This window comes from Euprymna scolopes, chromosome 18 (assembly GCF_053919585.1).
Source record: "Euprymna scolopes isolate OS-2025 chromosome 18, ASM5391958v1, whole genome shotgun sequence".
In the NCBI taxonomy this organism is placed as follows: Eukaryota; Metazoa; Mollusca; class Cephalopoda; order Sepiida; family Sepiolidae; genus Euprymna; species Euprymna scolopes.
This window is the reverse complement of record NC_136499.1, coordinates 6886688-6913013: the sequence shown is the minus strand read 5'-3', so window position 1 is coordinate 6913013 and position 26326 is coordinate 6886688. Positions and strand designations below refer to the sequence as shown.

At 31.8% G+C, this 26326-nt stretch overlaps 1 protein-coding gene across 5 annotated transcripts in view; it reads right to left on the bottom strand.

The window, feature by feature from the left end:
• The window catches only part of LOC145297490 (tyrosine-protein kinase fyna-like), a 504206-nt gene that overhangs the window by 163618 nt on the left and 314262 nt on the right, over positions 1–26326 (bottom strand). The window contains exon 1 of one of the 5 annotated variants that reach the window (XM_080143378.1): positions 23357–24595. The exons of 3 other annotated variants lie outside the window; for them this stretch is intronic. In XM_080143378.1, coding sequence (XP_079999504.1) covers positions 23357–23396 — 40 coding nt within the window. In that variant the 5' untranslated portion in view covers positions 23397–24595. Of the gene's footprint in view, positions 1–23356; positions 24596–26326 lie in introns of those variants that run through there. One more of the 5 variants, XM_080143379.1, reaches the window with a different exon arrangement.

The window sequence follows — 26326 nt, the reverse complement described above, 5'->3', positions numbered from 1 at the left end:
AATCAAAACTTTTTAGGGTATAGGAAACGGAAAAATATGTACCTATTTTCCGATACCAAAAACGATTCCTTTATCTTTTTTTTAAATTTTTTTTTATTAGATTGTTATAAGCAAAATCTTCCACTGTTGGTAGTAATGATAAAATAAATATGTAAACGTCGAGTAAAACTAAAATCGATAGATCATCTCTCACAAGTGCATTTTTATGTCTGATAAAATATATGCACATTTAACGTGTTGTCTTAAAGATAATCAGGGAAAAATAAGAACTACATTTACATATTTAGAGATTTAAGAATCGGAATCTGGAATTTAATACGGAATCAGTAATTGTAGCAGAATCATGAAAAATATTGGAATCGTCCCATCATTAATATACATATATGTATGTATGCATGCACATGTGTGTGTCTCTCTCTCTCTCTCTCATTATATATATATATATATATAGTCATCCACATATAGTACTGTTTCGCAGCTCATCAGTGCGGCTAGACAGGCAACTGCCTCAAGCCAGGATCGAAACTTGACCGCCCAAATCACAGTCAAGGCTTCTCACCATTATGCTATACGGCTGTCAGTGTGTTACTTTTGTAATACCATTGGAGGACAGGATGGAGTAGATGCTAGTGTGATTGCAAGAATTGGAAATGGATGGTGTAACTATATATATATATATATATATTTTTTTTTTTTATTACATTTTTCCCTCCAAACAAGGCACATTGCCACTTTGATTTAGGGGGCTACTATCAGAGACCTAAGTTGCAGGGGTACTAAGTAGGGAGTTTAGCAGCAATATGTCTGTTCACATTACACTTAAACTTCTGCATGTCAGTACAGTTGGGGAAGTAGAAAACCGGAAGTGAATTCCAAAGTCTTGCAGTTCTGGGGAAGAAAATATTGGAGTAGAAGGCTTTCTTACACTTAGGGATCTCAACTGTGTAGGGGTGGGACTTCACTGCTTGTCGGGTTTATCGGGGGTATTTTCGTGTAGCAGAATTAGCAATAACCGAAATGAGGGGAAATAGAGAGCTTACCTCGGATACGTCTGTTATGTTTCGGGCTGAGCGGAAGAGAGAGTTCCAAGATGACGTCCATGGGTTTTTATTAGCGTTTACCCCATGCAATTATCGTAGAATCTGTCTGCTCTCATGCGATTATGCAAATACATAATTCCCGTCACTAAAAAGCAGTCAGGGGGCGTTTTGCAGATCGTGTGTAGTTGGTTCTGGTGATTGGATCGTGTGTAGTTGGTTCTGGTGATCGGATTGTAACGAACCACGTGTCTGCGAGAAGCGAGTTTTTTTTTTTTGTCTTCTTTCTCCACGGTTATTATAGACAAGAAACACCTCTCTTCTAGAGGTGGGCGATACTGACTATTTCCTATCTGTGTTCCTGATTTTTTTGTTTTTTTGCCTACTACATTTTGCTTCATTTCGACAAAGGGGTACAAGGGCTTGTAGTTCGTCAGAGCATCCACCATTAAAATACTATAGGGATGCAACACTTCATCAATGGGACACAGACTGAAGTTTAGATGACAGTTCGGGACCTATTAGGTTGGCGACTCTCTTTTGGACCCTATCAAGGAGCGAGAGACTAGTAGCAGATGCACCAGCCCAAATGTTACAGTAGTACTCCATACATGGGCGAATAGCGGCTTTGTAGAGGTACAGGATACTTTCAGACATAAATAACTTTCTAGCATGATAGAGAGCTCACCTTCCTTGCAGCAGCCTTGGCAATGATCTCGATGTATCTATTCCAACTCATGTTTCCTGTGAACGTTAAGCCAAGGAGTTTGAATGAAGTGCACTCAGGTAAAATATCTCTAGTCATAGCTATTGGTGGTTGGTAAGGTTTCAATTATTAAAGGAAACGAGCTTTGTCTTGGCAGCATTAAACATTACCATCCATTCTTGACCCCATTACACTACAGACTACAAGTCTTCCTCTAGGGTTTCGGCCATTACCTTAGATATGTGCCTACTATAGAGCGTGGTGTCGTCGGCAAATATACCCATCTCAGAGACAATTTTATCAGGTAGGTCATTTATAAATATCAGAAATAATAAAGGTCTAAGGATCGATCCCTGAGGTACACCCGCATTTATATAAAATTTTTTGGACGTATGCCCATCAAAGACAATCTGGATTCTTCTCTCATTTAAGAAGGATCTAGTTATGCTAAGCATTCGTCCAGTAATACCATAGGATTTTATTTTCATGAGAAGACCATCCTGCCATACTCTGTCAAAAGCCTTAGATATATCTAGGGCTACTGCCTTTCCCCTGCCTTATCCAGTGCTTGGTATAAACGTTCAGAGATTACAGTTAGAATATCTGCAGTAGAACGGGCTTGCCTAAATTCATGTTGGAGGTCTGATAGAAGTTTAGCAGCTGTAAGATGGTGGACTAGAGCTTGATTAATTAAGGACTCAAATATTTTGGCGAAAGGAGGGTGGAGGCTAATTGGGTGATAATTTAATGGGTCAGTTCTTTCGCCAGAGTTTTTGTAAACTGGTACCAGAGAAGCAGTTTTCAGCAGCCAGGAAAGCAAGATTCGTTAAGGTATTTGTTTAGAGAGAACAGGAGCGACCTCAGCTTAGCATTTTTTTTAATAGCACAGCCGGGATGAGGTCCGGTCCACATGCTTTTGAGGTGTCTATGTTTTTTATAATATCATGTACATGGGAAGGCATGATCTTCAGATCATCTAGCATAGTTTCTGTCCACAGAGGAAAATCAGGGAGGGAATGGCTTGCTGGGTCCAAGGTAGAGATTGAGACAAACTGACAGGCAAGCATGTTAGCTTTCTCAGTTGCTGTGCAAACAACCTCGTGATTGTTTGATAGTTGAGGCATTGTCGATTGCCCATTATTTACTACATTATTGTAGATTTTCCAGAAATCATGAGTTCCTAATTTTTGTGCTTCAATGCGTTTCCTGGTGGTTTCAGTATATTTACTTATTTCTAACTTCTATAAACTTTTATATAGGACTTATGTCAGATAAATCTATGGCATGCATGTTGCCTCTGGGCAATGGCAGCTGTGCATGTAGAAGTAAACCATTGGGGAGAGTGGGGTTTGCTATAGAACTTCCATGTAGGAACATGTGCTTCAATTGCTGCTTTGAACCATTTAGTAGTCTCATTTACATACTGTTCTGCTGAAAGAGAAAAGATATTTCCCCATGGGCGTCTCTGATGTCATCTCTAATGGCATCTCAGTCAGCCTTATTGTAGTACTAGTCGTTTTGAGTAATGGCTCTTCAACTTGGGCTCGAGAGTTTAGAGTGATATCTATCATTATCACAGCATGGGATAGAAATGCTGAGTCTCTTTAACTGTATCCATAATAATTATTGCCTTCCACAGTTGTTGTCTCATCATGTTTTGGCCAACTAATCCTCCGGCGCACTTTGTGTAGGATTGAAATCACTACCTTCAGGCAATATTCACCTGCAACCATAGAGGCCCAACGATGAGTTGGCCGTAACCTGAAGATGAGGATAATGATCCGCAAAAAGTGATTATACACAGATGGATGGTGTAAGTTCAAAGAAATTCTGCCATTACTATCCAGCAGAGTGTTACCACGGTTGATCAAGAGAATAGTCTATCAGGCACGTGTATGCAATGTGATGAAGTATGAGAGTGAAACCTGACCAAAGAATGGGTGAGAGTTCTTGGTGCAGTAGATATTGAATAAATGAGGCAGCAAAGTCAATTGGAAGAGGAAAATATTGGCGAAAGTGATAAAAATGGACCTGAGGTAAACACTGATAAAGATCTGGCCAAAATTAGGTTACCTTGGAAGTTTAAAGGTTATTCATTGATTCAGGAAAAAATCTTTTAAAAAGCAGTTTTTCTCCACAATGGAAATTGGATTTCGATCATAATAATGACAAGGGCAGATTCTTTTCATTGTTTTTACTCTCGAGTTTATATCCGACACAGTTAGACACAATCAACCGAGAACCACATCACTCTACATAAAAACATGAGATATCAATGGATATATACCTGAGAATCAAAACAAGGAAAAGAATATGCTGTTGTCATAGCGCTAATAATGACCATGAAGCAAATACGATTTTGCACAAGTAGAAAGCTTTGTGGAGATTTGAAAATAATTTGTATGCTTATGCATCTTCCGCCTGGTTACACAAACCACATGTTTTCTATTCTTCATTCGCAACTGGAATGCCATTCTCACAGTTTCATCCGATCTAACCCCTAAGCTTTTTCGCAGCTTATTGAATTCTGGAATTTGGACAGAATTTGTAATGCGACCATTTATCTAATCCGCAAGGGTAGCTTGCTTTATTTATTTGCAAATCGTTATCCTCATTTTCATAGTTATTGTTTCACCACATTTCGACCAACTCATCCTCTGGCCTTCTTCAGATGGTGGTGCAGTCGATAAAGGTGTTAAATCTCTACATTTCTAGGTGAGCATTGTCTAAAGATAGCGATTTCAATCCTACCCAAAACACCTGAGGATTAGTTGGCCAAAATGTGGCGAGACAAAAACTACGGAAGGCTGTACTTACTGGGGATAAAGTTAAGACTCAACATTCCTATCCCGTTTCAGTTAATCACCTGAAGAAGGCCAGAGGATGAGTTGGCCGAAACGTGGTGAAACAACTATGAAGATGAGGATGACAATCCACAAATAAAGACACAAATTACTCAACTCAAAGAATTCCAATAAAAAGTAGTTTGCTTTAGTTCCATCAGCATGATTTCTAATTATATTCTTAGTATCGCTTGCACTAAGAATCGAACCTTCAACCTCAAAAAGACTGACTTACTTTGAAGTGATTATTACTCAGCACTTATATTTATTGTGTCACTGGTCAGTACACATGTGAATAAGAAAGCAAATGCAGAACAGTACATGTTGAGGGACAACAAGAGCAAAACATGCGACAGATTACATCTCATTTATCCAAATATATTATGGCACGCTTTATTACATTTCAAATTAGACTTGGTTAAAAATGTTAAAAGTATCAATCACACCGGTGCACTTTGTATGAGAAATTAAATGGATGGTATCTGAAACTAAAAAAGCAAGCGTTTGAATAGTCAGAACAAAACACTGCAGTAAACAAACACAGGTGGAGAGAAATAGACTCCCCCATTTGCCTAAAGTGCAACGAAGCTCCCCCACCCCAGGACACAGCAGACCACCTAATCTTACACTGTCCAGTCACCTGACTGGAAGGAAACTACGCGACAGCTCGTGTATCTGAAGACAATTTCTTAGACTAACTAAAGAAATAGCAGTACAGGTATAATCCATGCGATGATACTACTATAGTGAAATTTTTATTTTTACTGGCGGGGGGGGGGGGACACCGCTACCAAGGCACAAAAGCCACTTGAGGACAAGGGCCAATGAATATCAGGTGGACAACATGAGATTACGACGAGAAATTTATAACAATGGTGGAACTGATGTAGGATCTAATTGTTTAAGAGGCCGGTTAAACAAGAATTTATTTACATTAGACTTGAATACATCATAGTCAGCAGGCAAGTAGTCCATGGTAGGATAGAAACTTTGCTCATGGAAGTTATGTGTAGTTATAGGCACAGAGAGAAAGAAATTATTGACAATTGTAACTGGACGAGTTTTTGCTGCAAATGTTTTAGAGGGGAGGGACATAGATTGAAGCTCAGTCGAGCACTTGCCATAAAAATAATGAGGGCATAGATTTTGAAGATGGTTTTGTACCCTGCAAGGCAGAAAAGGGTACTCTTAGCAGCTCCTCCTCAGATGTGGTAAGAGTACTCCATCTTAGGGCGTATTTGGCTTTTTTGCCTGTAGAAAAGATTGATCCCCTTTCAAGATGCGTGAAAATATGTCGATGCGAGACTGAACGTTTTCGGAAATGCCTATGCTACAAAAATTGAAATCATTGTTGATATAAGAAAATTATCGAGCTCAGTTCAGAAATAGCACAGCTTCATTTCTCATCTGGATTTCTTCACAATTTTTTGGTTTCATTTTAATTCACTCCATGTTTTCACAAATCAAAGTGCACTTTCCTGGATTAACGTTTGATCTCTATACAAGATACATAGATATTCGAGTGTTCCATTAAAGTTCTTCTTCACCTCTCAAATCCAGAGTTGGTAAAGAAATTGAGAACATAATTTTCCTCTCCCCAATTGATCATTTTAGACATGTTATCTTTCTTGTAGTCTCTTGGTTTTACTCGATTCCAGATTCATCTTGTCTGGTGAACTATCAAGTTACATGCTGTTACTTAAGGTAACATCGTTTTGAGAAAGTGCACCATCTATCTATATATATATATAAAAGCGAAAATGTTTGTTAGTGTGTGTGTGTATGCATTTTGTGCATGTCCACCAAAGGCTTTTTTCGCCGGGCTTCTCAGTCAGCTCATTCTTTAAAACTTTTTATATGCTGTCTAAATCATAATATCTACAAGTTATGACCGGGAGTCACGTCTATTTTTAATTTGCTTGACTTTTACGCGCTATTTTTGAGATTTTTTTTTCGATCGCCGCGTTTTCGTTACACTGTTCAGTATAAAAAAAAAAGCAAAAACTGGCTTACAGCCGCGTCATGTTTCAAGGTCAAACATCACGCGACTTAACTTTCTCGCACCTGTCAATTTCATTTTATAAACGTTAACTTAAGACACTTATCACTTCCTCTCCCCTCGTGGCCGAGATGATTAGGTCTCAGGGTTTTTTTCCATTTCGTTTCCACCTTCGCGTCAATGCTTCGGGTTCAAGCCTACCTTCCAACTAAAACTTTTTTTCTTTTCTGTTACACCTCCAAATGCCTGGCCAACGTTTCTTTTAAAACCGGGTTGTTTTGACTACCGCTGCCCATACACACACACCGCCAAACACCCGGGCAACGCTGCATGCCCCCCGCTAGTCTATAATATAAATCTCACCTGTCTGTTTAAATGTATAATGTATGTGTGTTTGTATGTCTGCTTAAAACTTTCGACAGAGGCGGAGAATTTTCACAAGATCGGTATCCTTTTGAAGCTCGACCCTTCGGACAACAAATATCGAATAATTGGCTAAAATCATTAATTCCATCATCCTCAACTAGGCAGTTTTCTACAGAGAAGGGGGTAGCTTTTTTTTTTGCCAATATTTTCGAACGTCATCACCTCTGTTCAATTGACTAGCCTTCTGGTTTGGTGATGGACGCAACAGCAAAGACGTCACTTTTTTTTCACAACTTTTTCCTTCATGGTACGGGTTTGAGCCTACCTGCCTGCCTACTACCACTTTTTCTTTTTTTTTTGCTTAACATACCTCTAAACACCCAGGCAATGCTGAGCACCCAGACTAGTTCCTCAAAAGTCAATGTGAACAGATCTCATTTGTGCCGCGACTACTATGCGATTTTTGAATATTTAGACAAGGTTTACTTGTAAAGAAAATTATCCTCATGCTAGGTACGTCCTGACAAATCCTGTGCAGAGAAACCTTAGATGAGGATAATGTCTAGTGGTTGGGAGACATTGCGGTCACCAAAACAAGTTAACTTCTTTCTCTACTTCGTTTTGGTTCACTCTTCTCATAATTTCATAAATCAAGTAAGTTTTCATAGAAACGTGTTAACTCAAATTCTTTTCAACCAAAGAAAATCATTTTTAACTTTCAAACATGTCTATTTCAAAATAACAGGCCGATGCTAATTTAAAATCTCTAATAAAACAGTGGCTTGGTGAACTGAAATGCAAGTTCTTCCGGGTGACACCTGCCTCGACTGAATACATTATCCTAAGCTAGCTGCAGCACTACAACATCGGCAATGAACATGGAGAAGGGTTTGCTCAATTCTCAATTTGATGAGTAATGGCTGCCGGACACTACATTATGAGGATAGCCAACAAAACCAGCATCAAAAAGCAAAATCCAAATTTTTTAAAGAAATGTTCTGTTATGTTCAGGATGTTGTTCAGAAATGTTTTATTATATACAGAGTGTGAGAAAAATAAATTAATTAATGTTTGTAGTAATGTTACGCAATGTTCCTGTACAAATAATGGAATATATTTTTGCTTTCATATTAAGTGTTGGAATTGGGGTGGGATGAGGGGGCGGTTTCGGCAACTCAAACACTAAAACCCGAACTCGACGTGAAATGGAAAAACAATGAATTCGCCTCCTTGTGTTATAACTTTTTCACAACTTCTGAGTAAACTTATCCGAGAGTTGCAACAAATTGTCTCGTAGCTTACGACAACAACGCCTCCTTGTAACATTATATATATATATATATATATATATATATATATATATATATATATATATATATTAGAACGAACGAAAGAACACTGACTACCTGATTAACTAACCACAGTGATATTTTTTCATAATCACTTAGTCGATTCTTTGCAAATGTTGTCACATCCCATTCACATGGATTGACAACAAACCGACACCGATGTGGATGGGATGTAAGTCAGTCGATGGAGCAGTTACCAATTTCTTTCTTGAATAACTAACACACTGAATTCTATCGTTTCACCCCTGAACATTGAGTTCGGGTAAGTAAAAAAAAAAAAAAAAATCACTGCATAAGACAGCCTAACCCGATAGCAAAAGATCGAATATCAAAACGGAACGTTGTGTTTTAACATCAATAAACCAATTGAAGTGTTCCCATTCACTTGCCAATTCATTTATTTAGGGCATCAACTGATTTTCTCCAGTGATCACGAGACGACATTGAAACACAGAATCGGGCTGGGCTTCCCAAAAACACAGTACTATTCCAAAAATCATAAAAAGATGCCGATAACTGTTAAAGTAAAAGTTTAATTTACGTCCTCCCATTAGTTTTATATTGCCGTGATTGTATCACATGGACTAAACAACTAGCCAATTGCATGGAAGTGTTTCAAAATCACATAATGCGTTTTATTACGCGGCATAGTTTGATCGAAAAAAAAAAAAAAAAAAAAAATATCCACTATCCGTCAAACTACTGCCATACATACCTCTTTTATTTGATAAAAATCAAAAGTAAAACCCTTAAACTTTTTGGCCATGTCAAACGATCAACCACTGGTCTGTGAAAGTTATTGTTTGAGAGTTTGTTAGAAGGTAAAAGATGAAGAGGAAAGCTAAAGAGAGGATGGAGAGAAAAAAAGTTTTCGATTGGACACCTCCCAACAGTTGGGCGTACAGCAACCAACTTGCCCTGGATCGGAAGGAATGGCGAAAATTAAATTACGTGGGTTCACAATCCGCACCAAACGGAAGATGCGGCTCATGATGACTTACTTACCTCCCCACGAGGGCAGTTAGATACAAGGTGGGTTTTAAATGCGGGGAAACTTCAGCTCCCAAAAAGGGCCACTGGTCACTAACTAAGACATTACTTTTGTTTCAAAGTAAATATACGCTTTAAAATAAGTTAAAAAAAAACTTATCCTAGTATGTAGAAAGGTAGCTCCTCTTGTTTTTGATAACATTTATTTGTTGTATATTTGTTGTTTTGTTTCACCCATTTGTTTTTTTATTTATTTTTTTTTTGTCGTTATATCTCGTTAAAAGTGCCCTACTTTGTTTTCGCTTCGGCTACACCCCAGTAAATACAAGTAGTTTTAAGATAAATCTATTCTGCAACTAGGAATTCTTATAAACAAGAAATAAAAAATAAAAAAATAAAAAACACTAACATTTCCATGCTAAATATAGAAAAGTCTATATCCGTCCTTAGCGATTATTATTAATCGAAAGAAAACATTTTTTTTTTTTTCCTTGGTGGTGGTCGTGAGTATTACCTTGTCACCCCCTCGTTGGGATAGGCAAGCTTGAATGAATGAACGAAACTCGGACGATTGATTTTTTAGTTCGCACGAAAAAATGAAAAAAAGTGAATAATAGATTTATTTGAACATTAAAAGAATGGAAAGTCTACAATAATTCTGAGAACGTGTGTGTGCGTAATTACTGGCTTTCTGCAAACAAATGAGACACGCGGACCAGAAAATATGAAAGTTGGTAGGGGGTATAAAAATAGAACATACTGGAACAAGTTTTTCTCTGGCTATTTAGGAAAATCTTCACACGAACTAGTTGCATTTACCCGGTGTTGTCCGGGCGGGTAATATTTAGCTTTCCTTCCCACAGAGAGCGGATGGGGGTACAAGTCAAGTTTAATGTGTGGAAAAATTCAATCCAAAATGAGAGGGGGGGGGTATTCTGGATCAACGAAAAAGTAGTTGAGTTCGGACCGATCAGCATTCGCCGGTAAGAGTGCTCAGGCGAGCGACAATGAATTAATTTCCCCTCTCTTAGGAAGTAAACGATGGTACTTATGCAGAATACAGACCGTACTGAAATAATAACATGATGCCGGAAAGCAGGTTCCTTTCCTCAAGCTGCTACACTTTGGAATTATATCCTGGGCTTTTGTTTCCTCGATTGTACTGACATGCAGAAATTCCAGAGTAATCTTGCTGCTCAACTCCCTACATAATGTCCCAGCATATTATGTCCAAAATAGTAGACCCCTACATCAACGTGGCAACGTACCTGTTTGGGGTGAAATAGCAATACAGATTTTGGGTTTGTATTACTGACTGTACACACAGATTCGAAAAAGTTGTCAAAAAACAAATATGTAACAAATAAATGTTATCAAAAGGCAAGATAAGTTACTTTTCTACCTTACTGCATAACATTTTAGTGTTTTCATTTAATGTAACATGTTTATTCAGCTCGAAAAACAAACAGGGTTTTACCAATGTATTGGAAAGTTAAAAATGGCACCCGACTCTCTCTTTGACACGGTAAGTTTGGGAAAAAGAGTTAAAAATAAAAAAAAAAACTAGATAAAATACTGTTAGAAACTCGCTCAGATATGTTACCGTGACATAGGCTGACATATATTCGGTGGGTTTTTAACAGTATTTTGTATATTTTTTAAAATTTTTAACTCCTTTTCACAAACTTACCGTGTCAAACACAGAGTCGGGCGCCATTTTTAATTTTCCAATACATCGGTAAACATTGTATATTTTTCGAGCTGAATAAACATTTTACATTAAATAAAAACACAAGAAAATTATCCAGTTAGGTAGAAAAGTAACTTATCTTGCCTTTGGTAACATTTATTTGTTATATATTTGTTTTTTGACAACTTTTTCGAATCTATGTGTATAGTAATACAAGACCTTCATTTTTTTTTTTGTTTTTTTTTTTTTAGTAATTTAGAAAGTCATTCTTAAAATATTCTGTACTTTCACCAAACAATTTAAGCAAAGGACCTCGTAAAACTTGAATGTAACTTGAAAACCCTATAAAAATCGGGTGTTTGTGCAAACTAATGTTTTACACCAACGCACAGCCTGCACAGGTGAATAGATTATGTACTTACGTGTCGTGTTGAAATTAGTAGAAATTCCAAAAAGTACGAAAAATGATTTAGTAGAAAGTTAATTACAAATAAAAATAGAATTTATCGAATTATCGAGTTTTATCGTATGTTCTAGTGTGGAAGAGTTGTGCGACCAATTCAATATGACAAACTGAATTATCTTGCAAGGGCCCGACATTTTAAAACAAAACCTCGGAACGTAATTATAGGTGGTTATTCGTTACAAATACGTCTAGCAGATCGACTGGATCATTTTTCGTAAAGTTTAGAATTTATACTAATTTCGACCTTACACGCAAGAACGTCGTCATGTTTTCACCCGGTATGTGTTGATTTAATATATCATTAATCTGCACAAGCACCCCAAAAATAATTAACGTGCATGGAATTTCCCTCACAAGTGACGAAAAGCATTTTCCCAATAATTTTTTTTTCATAAAATCCCGCGACTAATCTGTAAAAACCCGAATGCCAAAATTGTGCTCGAGATCATTGGAATATCTCGACTATTTCATCTACATGAGAAACTTGATTTTTTTTTTTTTTATGTAATTTATTATTGGGAAATAAAATTCTCAGTAATTTATTTTTTGCAGAAATTTTTATTTTATCTTAAATAAATATGCAAAAAATTCATGGTCTACAGATTTGAAACGGACATTAAGTTTCTAATACAACGTGCTATTAAATCGATCCCTCATAACCAATCGATGAGAAAACACGAAATCGAATAATCGTCCTTAAACGAAATTTTGGGGATTTTTTTTTTTTTTTTTTTTTTTTGACGGATCTGAATAAGCTTTTCCCATCTGACATAATTCCTTTACACGTTTTATTTTATTTTTTTCTGCGGATTATTGTCGACAACAGACTTAGCTTTCATATAAGCAGGGAATTTTTTTTTTTTGAACCATGGTCCACGCAAAAGCGTAAAAAAAGGTCAAATTTGGCCTCAAAAAGGCCAATCTGGCAATCCTTACAAAGGCCAAAATTTCAAAACAAGATGGCGGCCTTCGTTATTGTATATCTAGTAAAAAATGTTGAAAAAATAAAAATTAAAATTAAATTTTTTCGGGTTTTATTTCAGCCTTAGGGTCAAATAATGTGTTTTATATAAAATAGATATTTTTATAAATTTTTGTCTGTCAAATAATTTACGGCGCTGAAGTACACATTTGCCGCCATTGTTTAATGCGCAAGCGCAAACATATTTATTGGCGCTTGCTTGCGCGTATAACAATGGCCACCCAGCAGTAATAACATAAGGAAATACATTACTTAATATCCGGAAAACTACTCGGAAAATTTAAATACGATATTCGTTTTCAGTATACCGGCAAACCTATAAAAGTCATCGTTTTAAAAGTGATTGTTCAGGTGAAAAGTAACTAAAAATCGGTGCTAGTGCACTTACTGTTCCGCGCTATTTTTTTTTTAAATAGTATTTTCAAGTTTAATTCAAGTTTTACGATACCTGCTTTTATTCAATTGTTAGGTGAAAGTACAAAATAGGTACATAACACCCTCCCGTCCCCATGTTAAGAATGGCTTTCTAAATAATAACGTTATTATTTCAGCACGGATCAATAAGTGCACGCTGCACGAGTACCTAAAAAATTACCGGCAAGTCTAGCGCATTTTGACATTTTGCTATTTTATCCAAAGTATGTGATTTTTTTTTTTTAACACTGCTTGCTGCAGACTACGAGTGGCTTATTCTTCTGCATCATCAGAACTTGTAAAAAATGTAGAATTGTGGAGAGAAAAGAAAAAAGAACTAGGTACTTGATGAGTGTGGACCGTGCAAAAACATCGGTCTATTTAGCCATGAAAAACGTTTTCAGACCAAAAGAATTTTTTTTTTAAAGTCAAAGAAAATGCTAAATTGATTTTAAACTCAAATTAATCGAAGGTTTTTTTCTGTTTTAACCTTTTTTTTTTCTTGGAGTAAATTACATTCATGCTTGTATATTGTGTTTTTATTTTATTTTACTTCATTTCAAATTTATTTTTTATTTTACTTCATTTCAAATTTATTTTTTATTTTAATTCATTTCAAATTTATTTTTTATTTTACTTCATTTCAAATTTATTTTTTATTTTACTTCATTTCAAATTTATTTTTTATTTTACTTCATTTCAAATTTATTTTTTATTTTACTTCATTTCAAATTTATTTTTTGTTTTACTTCATTTCAAATTTATTTTTTATTTTACTTCATTTCAAATTTATTTTTTATTTCACTTCATTTCAAATTTATTTTTTTATTTCACTTCAAATTTATTTTTTATTTCACTTCAAATTTATTTTTTATTTAACTTCATTTCAAATTTATTTTTTATTTTACTTCATTTCAAATTTATTTTTTATTTTACTTCATTTCAAATTTATTTTTTATTTCACTTCAAATTTATTTTTTATTTCACTTCAAATTTATTTTTTATTTCACTTCAAATTTATTTTTTATTTCACTTCATTTCAAATTTATTTTTTATTTCACTTCAAATTTATTTTTTATTTCACTTCATTTCAAATTTATTTTTTATTTCACTTCAAATTTATTTTTTATTTCACTTCAAATTTATTTTTTATTTCACTTCAAATTTATTTTTTATTTCACTTCATTTCAAATTTATTTTTATTTTAATTCATTTCAAATTTATTTTTTATTTTACTTCATTTCAAATTTATTTTTTGTTTTACTTCATTTCAAATTTATTTTTTGTTTTACTTCATTTCAAATTTATTTTTTGTTTTACTTCATTTCAAATTTATTTTTTGTTTTACTTCATTTCAAATTTATTTTTTATTTTACTTCATTTCAAATTTATTTTTTATTTTACTTCATTTCAAATTTATTTTTTATTTTACTTCATTTCAAATTTATTTTTTATTTTACTTCATTTCAAATTTATTTTTTATTTTACTTCATTTCAAATTTATTTTTTATTTCACTTCATTTCAAATTTATTTTTTATTTTACTTCATTTCAAATTTATTTTTTATTTCACTTCATTTCAAATTTATTTTTTATTTCACTTCATTTCAAATTTTTTATTTTACTTCATTTCAAATTTATTTTTTATTTTACTTCATTTCAAATTTATTTTTTATTTCACTTCATTTCAAATTTTTTATTTTACTTCATTTCAAATTTATTTTTTATTTCACTTCATTTCAAATTTATTTTTTATTTTACTTCATTTCAAATTTATTTTTTATTTCACTTCATTTCAAATTTATTTTTTATTTTACTTCATTTCAAATTTATTTTTTATTTTACTTCATTTCAAATTTATTTTTATTTCACTTCATTTCAAATTTATTTTTTATTTCACTTCATTTCAAATTTTTTATTTTACTTCATTTCAAATTTATTTTTTATTTCACTTCATTTAAAATTTTTTATTTTACTTCATTTCAAATTTATTTTTTATTTCACTTCATTTCAAATTTATTTTTTATTTTACTTCATTTCAAATTTATTTTTTATTTCACTTCATTTCAAATTTATTTTTTATTTTACTTCATTTCAAATTTATTTTTTATTTCACTTCATTTCAAATTTATTTTTATTTTACTTCATTTCAAATTTATTTTTTATTTCACTTCATTTCAAATTTATTTTTTATTTTACTTCATTTCAAATTTATTTTTTATTTCACTTCATTTCAAATTTATTTTTTATTTCACTTCATTTCAAATTTATTTTTTATTTCACTTCATTTCAAATTTATTTTTTATTTCACTTCAAATTTATTTTTTATTTCACTTCATTTCAAATTTATTTTTTATTTCACTTCAAATTTATTTTTTATTTCACTTCAAATTTATTTTTTATTTCACTTCATTTCAAATTTATTTTTATTTTAATTCATTTCAAATTTATTTTTTATTTTACTTCATTTCAAATTTATTTTTTGTTTTACTTCATTTCAAATTTATTTTTTGTTTTACTTCATTTCAAATTTATTTTTTATTTTAATTCATTTCAAATTTATTTTTTTTATTTCACTTCATTTCAAATTTATTTTTATTTTACTTCATTTCAAATTTATTTTTTATTTTACTTCATTTCAAATTTATTTTTTATTTTAATTCATTTCAAATTTATTTTTTATTTTACTTCATTTCAAATTTATTTTTTATTTTACTTCATTTCAAATTTATTTTTTATTTCACTTCATTTCAAATTTATTTTTTATTTTACTTCATTTCAAATTTATTTTTTATTTCACTTCATTTCAAATTTATTTTTTATTTCACTTCATTTCAAATTTTTTATTTTACTTCATTTCAAATTTATTTTTTATTTCACTTCATTTCAAATTTATTTTTTATTTTACTTCATTTCAAATTTATTTTTTATTTCACTTCATTTCAAATTTTTTATTTTACTTCATTTCAAATTTATTTTTTATTTCACTTCATTTCAAATTTATTTTTTATTTTACTTCATTTCAAATTTATTTTTTATTTCACTTCATTTCAAATTTATTTTTTATTTTACTTCATTTCAAATTTATTTTTTATTTTACTTCATTTCAAATTTATTTTTATTTCACTTCATTTCAAATTTATTTTTTATTTCACTTCATTTCAAATTTTTTATTTTACTTCATTTCAAATTTATTTTTTATTTCACTTCATTTCAAATTTTTTATTTTACTTCATTTCAAATTTATTTTTTATTTCACTTCATTTCAAATTTATTTTTTATTTTACTTCATTTCAAATTTATTTTTTATTTTACTTCATTTCAAATTTATTTTTTATTTCACTTCATTTCAAATTTATTTTTATTTTACTTCATTTCAAATTTATTTTTTATTTCACTTCATTTCAAATTTATTTTTTATTTTACTTCATTTCAAATTTATTTTTTATTTCACTTCAAATTTATTTTTTATTTCACTTCAAATTTATTTTTTATTTCACTTCATTTCAAATTTTTTATTTTACTTCATTTCAAATTTATTTTTATTTTACTTCATTTCAAATTTTTATTTTACTTCATTTCAAATTTATTTTTATTTTACTTCATTTCAAATTTATTTTTATTTTACTTCATTTCAAATTTATTTTTATTTTACTTCATTTCAAATTTATTTTTATTTTACTTCATTTCAAATTTATTTTTATTTTACTTCATTTCAAATTTATTTTTATTTTACTTCATTTCAAATTTATTTTTATTTTACTTCATTTCAAATTTATTTTTTATTTCACTTCATTTCAAATTTATTTTTTATTTTACTTCATTTCAAATTTATTTTTTATTTTACTTCATTTCAAATTTATTTTTTATTTTACTTCATTTCAAATTTATTTTTTATTTTACTTCATTTCAAATTTATTTTTATTTCACTTCATTTCAAATTTATTTTTTATTTTACTTCATTTCAAATTTATTTTTTATTTTACTTCATTTCAAATTTATTTTTTATTTTACTTCATTTCAAATTTATTTTTTATTTCACTTCAAATTTATTTTTTATTTCATTTCATTTTAAATTATTTTTATTTCATTTAAATTTATTTTTATTTCACTTCATTTCAAATTTATTTTTTATTTTATTTCAAATTTATTTTTATTTCATTTCATTCTAAATTGATTTTTTATTTCATTCTAAATTGATTTTTTATTTCATTCTAAATTGATTTTTTATTTCATTCAAAATTTGTTATTTTATTTCATTTCTTGATCACTCGTCTGGTCGGTCATATTAGATATTCATCGTTAGTTATTTACACGAGACATACACATTTAAATCATGATTTTTCTCTAGTCCAGATGAGTGCAGTAAATAAACTTTTAACTCGAAATGACCCCTAATGTACTAATGTATACACCATAAGACACAGAAAAGAAACATTTATAATGCGTACACAGCTTTATTTTCTCATATAACCACCGTACGCACTCAATGGATTTTACCAAACATTAATTAAACTTGGAAATACTATTTTTAAGAAATAGCGCGGATCAGTAAGTGCACTAGCACCAGTAAGTACGTGTAACAATTTGAAGTTTAAAATCAATTTAGCATTTTCTTTGGCTTTTTTACGTTTTTTTTTTTTTTGGCCTGAAAAAGTTTTTCATGGCTAAATAAACTAATGTTTGCGCAGGAGGGTCCACACGCGTCATCAAGTGCCAAGAACTATACTTTATACTTATTTTTTGAAAAGAACGGATGAACAAGGTTGCCAAGTTCCAAACTGGTTCCAAAATGGGGGATCGTTTTACTACAACGTTGTATTAGAAACTGAGCCCTCCCTTTAAACATTGAAGTTTTTGCACCTCCCACCAACCTGATAATCTGGTAGATTGGTTTCCAATCGATAAATAATAATCCACTGAAAAAAAATTGGGGGAAAAAATATATATAGGGGTTGCCTCTGTACACGTCAACCAAAAAATGTGTATAGGCGATGAAAATGGTTATGTATTTTTTTTAATCAAATGAGAAAACATTTCAAATTAAAAATAAGTATTACGCATGTAGTCGGAAGAAAACGTTTGAAATGTGTTATGCTACAAGAATCATAATTTTCACAAAATGGAGTCGAAGCGAAAAAGTGATAAAAAACAAATATATAAATAAATATTACCAGCTCTACCTACCATTTGTAGGTAAATTACTCTACCTACATGGACATTTTGTTTTAACTTATTTTAAAGCGTTTATTTCCTTTGAAACAAGTAGTTTTGAGTCTCAAGTTAGAAAAAGGAAAATCGGCTGACAATAGACGATCATCTGGCCTCGATAATTGTTAAAACATCGGAAAAAAATACTAATAAAAACTCATAACTCAATGTATCCATGACACTAGTTGTGTTTCAAACTAAAACGATTTAAAATAAGTTAAACACACACAAATAAATGCTTGTGAAGAAAGTCGACAGATCGATTTTTTAAATATGTCGCTTAAAGCAAAAACAATATTACGTACTTCCTTGTTATGTAGAAAATAGTATATCTAAAAATTACGAAAATTCATCCAGTAGAACAATTGCTATTGTGTTTTTCGTAAAAAAAAAAAAAAAGGCCATATTACATCGCTATGGTCTTAAAAAAAAAGAAAGTTCGCCATGAAATTGTTGAAAAAGATACGTATGTCCCCTGTATTCGCACTCTTCAATGGGTTCACATCTAGATAAAATGCAATTTCCCCCCAATTTTCTACTTGATGAACCTTCTTAATTTTTGGATATATTACTATTTTCGACATTACAATAAAGTAAGTACTATTGTTTTCCTAAAACGACATTTTAAAAAATCGATCTATCGACTATCATAAAAAAACTTATCCAAATAGAAAAGTAACTTATTTTGCCTTTGGTAACATTTATTTATTAAATGGTATAGGTCACGATCCGCATCCTATGTTTACAAAGCCATCTGGCGGAAGTGACGTCCCACAAATTTTTAGCTACGGATGATCACAACTGTACAGAATATACCCTTTTTTATGAAAATATAAAAAAAAAGAAGTTTATTCAAACAGTCTTTATTTGAACTAAATGGACTGTTTTTCTTTTTATATATTTATGAACTGTTTTCCCCCGAATTTTTCGAGTTTATGAACTGTTTATTTTTTTTATCAAACATAAATAGAACTTTTATAATAAAATATATATTATGAAGTTTTTTTCAAACATCAGATGTTGGTAAGTTTTATAAATTATAAAGTATAATACAACTTTCATGATAAAAGTTAGGTAAACGTCGATATCGCAATTTTAAAATTAAAGTTAGTTTTATTAAAACAACAACAACAACAACAAAAAGAACGAGGTGTTTTTTCTTTTCGAGATATTTGCCGAACCATGCTGTTGCTGTGGTAAACCAAACCACCGATATAACTTTGTTGATCCAAATGACCCTAGTATTCACACAAATCGTGTGGAAGGCAGCTGGAGTTTTTGTAAAGTTAAATTCAGACCCATGAGGGGGAGGGGGACTAGTGAAGCAAAGCATTAAGCAACCTTTAATAGTCGGCGGCGAATCAAAGACAATTATTTGGGGAATATCATGTATTGGATACGGTTTTTTTATTTGATTAAAATTCATGAGAAATGTCGAAGAACAAACTTTTCGTTAAATGAATTAAAAAAATATCTATAAAGTCTATCTTTTATGTATGAAGAAGTTTGTAAAAAAGTTCAAATAAAGTTTGTAATGTAATTGAAACAACAACAACAAAAACTTTTCGATATCGACGTTTACCTAACTTTTATGATAAAAGTTGTATTTTTATACTTTATAATTTATGAAAATTATCAACACCTGATGTTTGGAAAACAGTCCATACTCCATAACATATTTCATTATAAAAGTTCTATTTTTGTTTTATAAAAAGAATAACACAGTTCATAAACGTATTAATGGGGGGGGGGGGGGATGAATATAAAAAGAAAAACAGTCCATTAAGTTCAAATAAAGACTGTAAAAAAAAAAAAAAAAAGTACATTCTATAGTTTTGGTCATCCGTAGCTAAAAATTTGTCGGACGTCACTTCTGCCAGATGGCTTTGGAAACATAGGATGCGGATCGTGACCTATACCTATTAAATATTTGTTTATTGGCTTTTTTTTTATTGTCTATGGTGCATTTTTTTTTTTTTTTTTTTTACTGTCGGCATCGAACCATTCCTTAAATTTCGTAGTTCAACAACAAACCACAGACAGCGCCGGCTCCGCTCCGCCGCGGTCAAACGCAAAACCGCTGTCGGCGCTGTGGCACAGCGGTTTTGCGTTTGACCGTGGCGCAACATTTTTTCAGGGGAGAATCTGAGACGCTAAAACCAACGGAAATTAGATTTGCAGTTAAAAAAAGTTAAATGTTATATGTTTGACAGAAAAAAAAAGAAATGGCGTAACGGAATGCTATTGCTACGTTACATCTGGCCATATCGGTGTCAGATGAAAACCTCGATTGAAACAAAAAGTCCGGTTACGAAACAAGACTTCCGTTTTATTGTAAAACAAATCAGCATGAAAGAAAAACCTTTTAAAAAATAGATTTGATTCTAAATAAAAAACATTTTTTAATTTCATAACATGATGCATTTTTAAAATAGTATTAAATTAAATAATATTTATCGTAATATTCTCATAAAAATGTAATTGCTTTTGTTTTAACGTCCAAATTCCCTTCCGAAAAAAAAAAAAAAATCTTTGAGTTATTTCCCTTACATCGGTGACTACTTATGCAAAACCGCCTGGAATGTATATATATTACTAGGAAATTAATTTTAAATTATCGTATGTCTAATGAGTACCAATGCTTATGCCGGCCAAAGTAGTTTACGATTTAAAAACTTTTCAAACCTTATTCAGCATTTGTTTTGAAGGGCTAAGGGGTTTGTATTACTGTAGATAGATTCGAAAAAGTTATCAAAAAACAAATATATAACAAATAAATGTTATCAAAGGCAAGATAAGTTACTTTTCTACCAAACTGGATATATTTTTTGTTTTTATTCAATGTAACACGTTTATTCAGCTCGAAAAACGTGCAGTTGCAGTGTTTACCGATGTATTGGAAACTTCAAAATGGCGCCCGACTCTCTCTTTGACATGGTAAGTTTGTGAAAAGGTGTTATAAATTATGAACTAGACAAAATACTATTAAAAGCCACCGAATATATGTCAAATGATGTCACGGTAATATATATTGAGTGAGTTTCTAACAGTATTTTGTCTAGTTTATTATTTATAACACCTTTTCCCGAACTTACCGTGCTAAAGAGAGAGTCGGGCGCCATTTTGAATTTTCCAATACATCGGTAAGCACTGTATGCTTTTCGAGCTGAATAAACGTGTTGTATTGAATAAAAACACGAAAAAATATATCCAGTTTGGTAGAAAAGTAACTTATCTTGCCTTTGATAACATTTATTTGTTATATATTTGTTTTTTGACAACTTTTTCGAATTTATGTGCACAGTAATACAGACCCCTGCATTATTTCCCCCGTTTTTTAGACGGTGATAAATGATTTGGTGTCTCCGACGAAATATGTAACAGATTTTAACTGAAGAAATTTATCACGTTATTAGACGAATTATTATTATATTAGTAGTAGTTTGGTGTAAGAAAGATACTTTTCTGTAAAAAGAAAGTTTTACATAAAAAGTAAATATGACACATTTATTAAAATAATTGCTCACATTGTTCCATTTATCTTCAAATAAAATGTTAATAAAAAGAAAATATATGTAAGATGTTTCGTCGGAGACACCAAATCATCTATCACCGTCTAGAAAATATGGGAGATAATGCAACAATGAAATGTCTCGAGGAATATGCCGGAATACCCTTTTGTAGCATACGGATAAGGCTATTTTAGTCAGTCTTAAGGTTCTTTAACCCCCCCCCCCCCAAAAAAAAAAAAAAAACAAAAAAAAACAATCTTTACAATGACGACTTATTGATTTCGGAGGCGCTGAAAACGAATATAGCATTTTAAACTGGCACAGAGAAATAGGTTTTCGTGATATGAGGAAAAAAGTGGGGATTGTAAAAATATGCGCGCTTGCGCGTAAAAAAATGGCCAGTACATATAAAAAATAATTACATTACTTAATATACGGAAAACTATTTGTTTGCGGCAAATTTTAATGTGATATTCATTTTCAGCATACCCGAAAACTTTTAGTCGCCATTTTAAAGATGATTGTTAAGGTGGAAAGTAAGAAAAACTTACCAAAAAAATTTTCAGGCAGTTCAGAAAATTTTTTTTTTTTTTTTTTTTTAATTATAATTTGGTGGCCAGAAAGTGGACGCTCATTTTACGTTAAATTTATATAGAAAAATTATCCCCACGTTTTAAAAAAAGTGATTTTTTCATATCATGAAAACTATTTCTCTATGCCACTTTTAAATGTTATATTCGTTTTCAGCACCCCCGAAAACTTTACAAGTTATCATTGTAAAGGGTTTTCTGGAGTTGGAAAGAATTTTTTTGGATATGATTTTCAAGATAAATATTTTCGTTATTAAATTGTTAGGTGAAAGTACGAAATTAAAAAAAAGAAAAAAAGAAAAAGTCCTCTCTCCATATTTAGAATGGATTTCTTAAAGTCCATAGTCTGCATAAGTAACCCCTCCGTAAACTATACAACTACTTAACTCTAACACGATTTTTCATATTGTTAGTCTCGTAATTTTCGCGGTTTGCAAATCAAATTGGTTCGACCATTTCTAGAAGTAATTTCGGATTCTTTGTCGATACTCGTGACTGACTGCGTAAGTGCTGATATTCTCTGGGTGTCTATTCATTATAATTATCAAAAATACAATACAAAAAAATGTAAATAAACCAGAGGTTGTCTTCCCCGGTTTCAGGAACCCAATTTCTTTTTGTGTTGATCGTCCTTTTCGACTATAACTCATTGCCAGATTTTGTACTTATGCACTTGTTGTACCGTGCTGAAATAATATTTAGAAAGCTATTCTTAACATGGGGGTGTTTTGTAATTATTCTTTACTTTCACCTAACGATTTACTAAAAAAAAAAAAAAAAAAAAAAAAAAATATGGTGAAAGTGCACTGGAGAGGACCACCCAAAGACGGTCAATATGCACTGGTTGTTTAACCTGCAAAGGGCGTTTATTCCGAAAGCCGTTCTTAACATGGAGAGGTTGGAGTGAGGTTTATTCCGAAAGGCATTTTCTTATTTTCAACTTCCCCGGAATCAACTTCTTAAAGCTAAGTCTTCGGGTGGTTCTGGTCCTCCAGTACATTTTCACAAAAAAAAAAAAATAAATAAATAAAAATATTATAAAACTTGAAAGTACTATTAAGAAACAGCGCAGTACGGGTACAATAAGCGCTCTAGATTTTATCGAGCCATGGGGATTGATCTTTACAAGCACAAAAATATTTCATAGATGGAGTCATGGTTGATCCCACCCACCCATACATAAGTTCCAAATAAATACGTACCTTTATGTTTTTTCTTTCTGCAAAACATGTCACGTTTCATGTTTTGGGGAGTTAAATCCAGATTGTAAGGAAGCCAGATTGAAAAGAATCCTTAAAATGGGTCGAAGTTGGTAGAATCGAGTGTTGGTGTAGGTATTTCCACGATGAGATACAGACCCCAAAGTTGGTGGTTGTTTTGAAATCCTCATTTAAGATTTTTTTGAGTAACAACTTTCAATGTGAAAAAAAAAAAAAAAGTGGGGGGAAAAATTGGGAGGGAATTATTTATCAAGGGTCGTGGTGATATTTCCGTTTTCCCCCCTCTCAAATCGATAAAATAAAGGGGGGGGGGGCTGAGAAGAGGTATTAGTACAGTGCGGGTAAACGTGCACTTTTTGTTTGTTTTAATCCGTGTGAATGAAATTGGGTTTGCTTGAAAGGGAGAGGGGTATTTCGGATTTTTGCCGTTTAAATAACCAACTATTGCAATTGAAAATTAAAAAAATAAATAAATAAAAATAAACACTACAACCTGAAATCTGAAAATCGATCTCTCATCGCCAGCCAGTGTATGGTCGGCGCAAATCACAACAGTTCAGGTTGTAGTTTCAATTTGCAAATCGCAAGATCCAAATGGTATTCCAAAATAGTCACACATTTGACAAAACATTACGGTCGTTTAACTTCCGTATTTTTACAGAACAAACGACCAGGTTTACTTTAGGAAAATAGAATTAATTCCACGTGGATGATGTATGAATTTCGAACTTTTTCTTTTTTTTTTAAATATTTTGTGTGCGTGTGTGTTAACTTTTTTAAGCGATCCATGTATTTGTTTCAGTTGTTTCTAAACTTAATATTGTGTTCGCTTAATAAATACTATTACAGCCATGAAGTAGTAGATCTCAAAAGTTTTAAAAACTTTGATTAAAAAAAAAAAAATGTACGAAACTTTTTTTTTCACAACTTCAACAATAATAATAATAATAATAATCGCGGTAAAAGAGGCAAGCCACAACAACTGCGTAACGTAAACACCGTCCTTTTTCTGTTCTTCTTTTAAACACTAGAATAAAAGGTAAATAATAGTAAAAAAGAGAAAAAAATCCCGGGTAAAGAAGGTATTTTTTGTTGTTTTTGTTTTTTAAAGGACGAGGCGTTTTGCGGTTACTTTACTAGGCAAAGCGTCGGCTCGCACTGGGGGGAAGAAGAAGGAAAGAAAAAAGATCGCTTTATTCACACGCGCACTTGCTTTACGATGAAAAAAAAACGAGGGAGGGGCGTAGGGAAGGGAGATGAAAATAACCTACTAAGTATGCTTCTGTGATCTTGTGTGTGTGTGTGTGTGTGTGTGTGTGTAAGCGATTGAAAAACTTCTGTGGGTTTTTTTTTTATCTTCATTTAACATTATATCCCCACGAGCAAACTTTAAGGTCTCTAGATCAGAGGAGTGTATGGTCACGACCTACGTTGGCCGGGCCGCCGTGCAACCAGGAGATCATCCTCCCAAGCATTACCCTCTCATTTGAAAGGAGGTATTGGTTTATTGCTGACACGCGTCCCACCACCAGAGAATGCCGATGGAACCTACGTGGGCAACCTTTTTCGGTAATTATGTAGAATACAGACCGTGCTATTTGTTTTAGGTAGGCTTTTCAAATTAAATTCAATTTTTATGATATCTTTTGTTTGTTAAAATTGTTAGGTGAAAGTAGAGAATAGTTTAAAAAAATAAATTATTTCAGCACGGTCCGTATTCTTCATAAGTCCTTTTTTCTCTCTCTCTTTTCAACCATCGAGAGAACCCCATCGTTTTTGATTGGGAAAAGGGGCGCTGAATTCTCAACTATAAACTGATCCCATGTCTCTCCATTCATTTGATTTTTGGTTCGGAGCAAAGTGTAGTATCTGTTTTGATACCACACTTCATCATTTCTGTCCTCGGTCGGTGAAGGAGAAATCCTTCTAAACTGAGATAAAATTTATTTTTGTCCCGATTTAGAGTGCCTCTTTTGGGGTACTAGATTTCCCCACATTAAAAACCAACCTTAGGTGGTTAATGTCCAAAAATTCAGTACGCAAAGTTAAGACGCCGGAAGTGGACTGTTTACCTAAATATGAAATGGAAGTCACTAAACATGAAACGAAATACGAAACCATATGGAAATAATTATTTTCCAAAGATTATTTTAGTTTTAAAACTTCTTGTGCTATCATGAAACAATAACAAATAATAAACTTTCATTTTTTTTTTTTTTACATTTTTATAAATATTTTTTAACACTTGTTATCACGAAATAGAAAAAAATGAGAGTTTATATTTCTATAATTGTGTTTTTTTTTTAAAATAACATATGTACGTTTTTTACAAGTTTTATCACAGAATTTTGACATAAATAATGCATGAAAGCTTTGTATTAACATTTCTTGTGTATAAGAAATTATCTGTGGCAAAAAAATTAAGTTACAACAAAGCATACCTCAAAAATTCGACACAAATTTTATTCGTTTTCGTTAAAAAAATAAATCAAAAAAAAGAAATGCCTAATTTGCCTCTGAATAGAGCTGGTAACACCTCGAAAGGTAATAAACCTTTATCTTCAGCAGGAACTGGAATATGGGTTCAGCAGTCAGCACTGTTCGAAGATCGGATTAAGTACAGCCGTTTGAAGGGGTTTGGTATGATGCCTTCTGATGAAAGCTTAAATTCTCGACTAAAGTCGATATTACAGAAGTTCATAATTAATAGTTCATTTGAAGGAATTGTCATTAAAGACAGGTCAAAATTTCTGACCTTAATAACTTAGCCTAATCATTTAGGCTTTAAAATAAAGTTTCAAGGAGACGAAGGGTAGAGGCGTCCAACAGCCTCTGATAAAAGAGTTGAGTTCCATCTTTCCTCCACGGCTGCTTGTCTGGAACTGACTGGAAAGGTAAAAAGCAACCAAAATCCCGCCAGGCCCAACGCTCAGCGCTTAAAATCTCCACTAA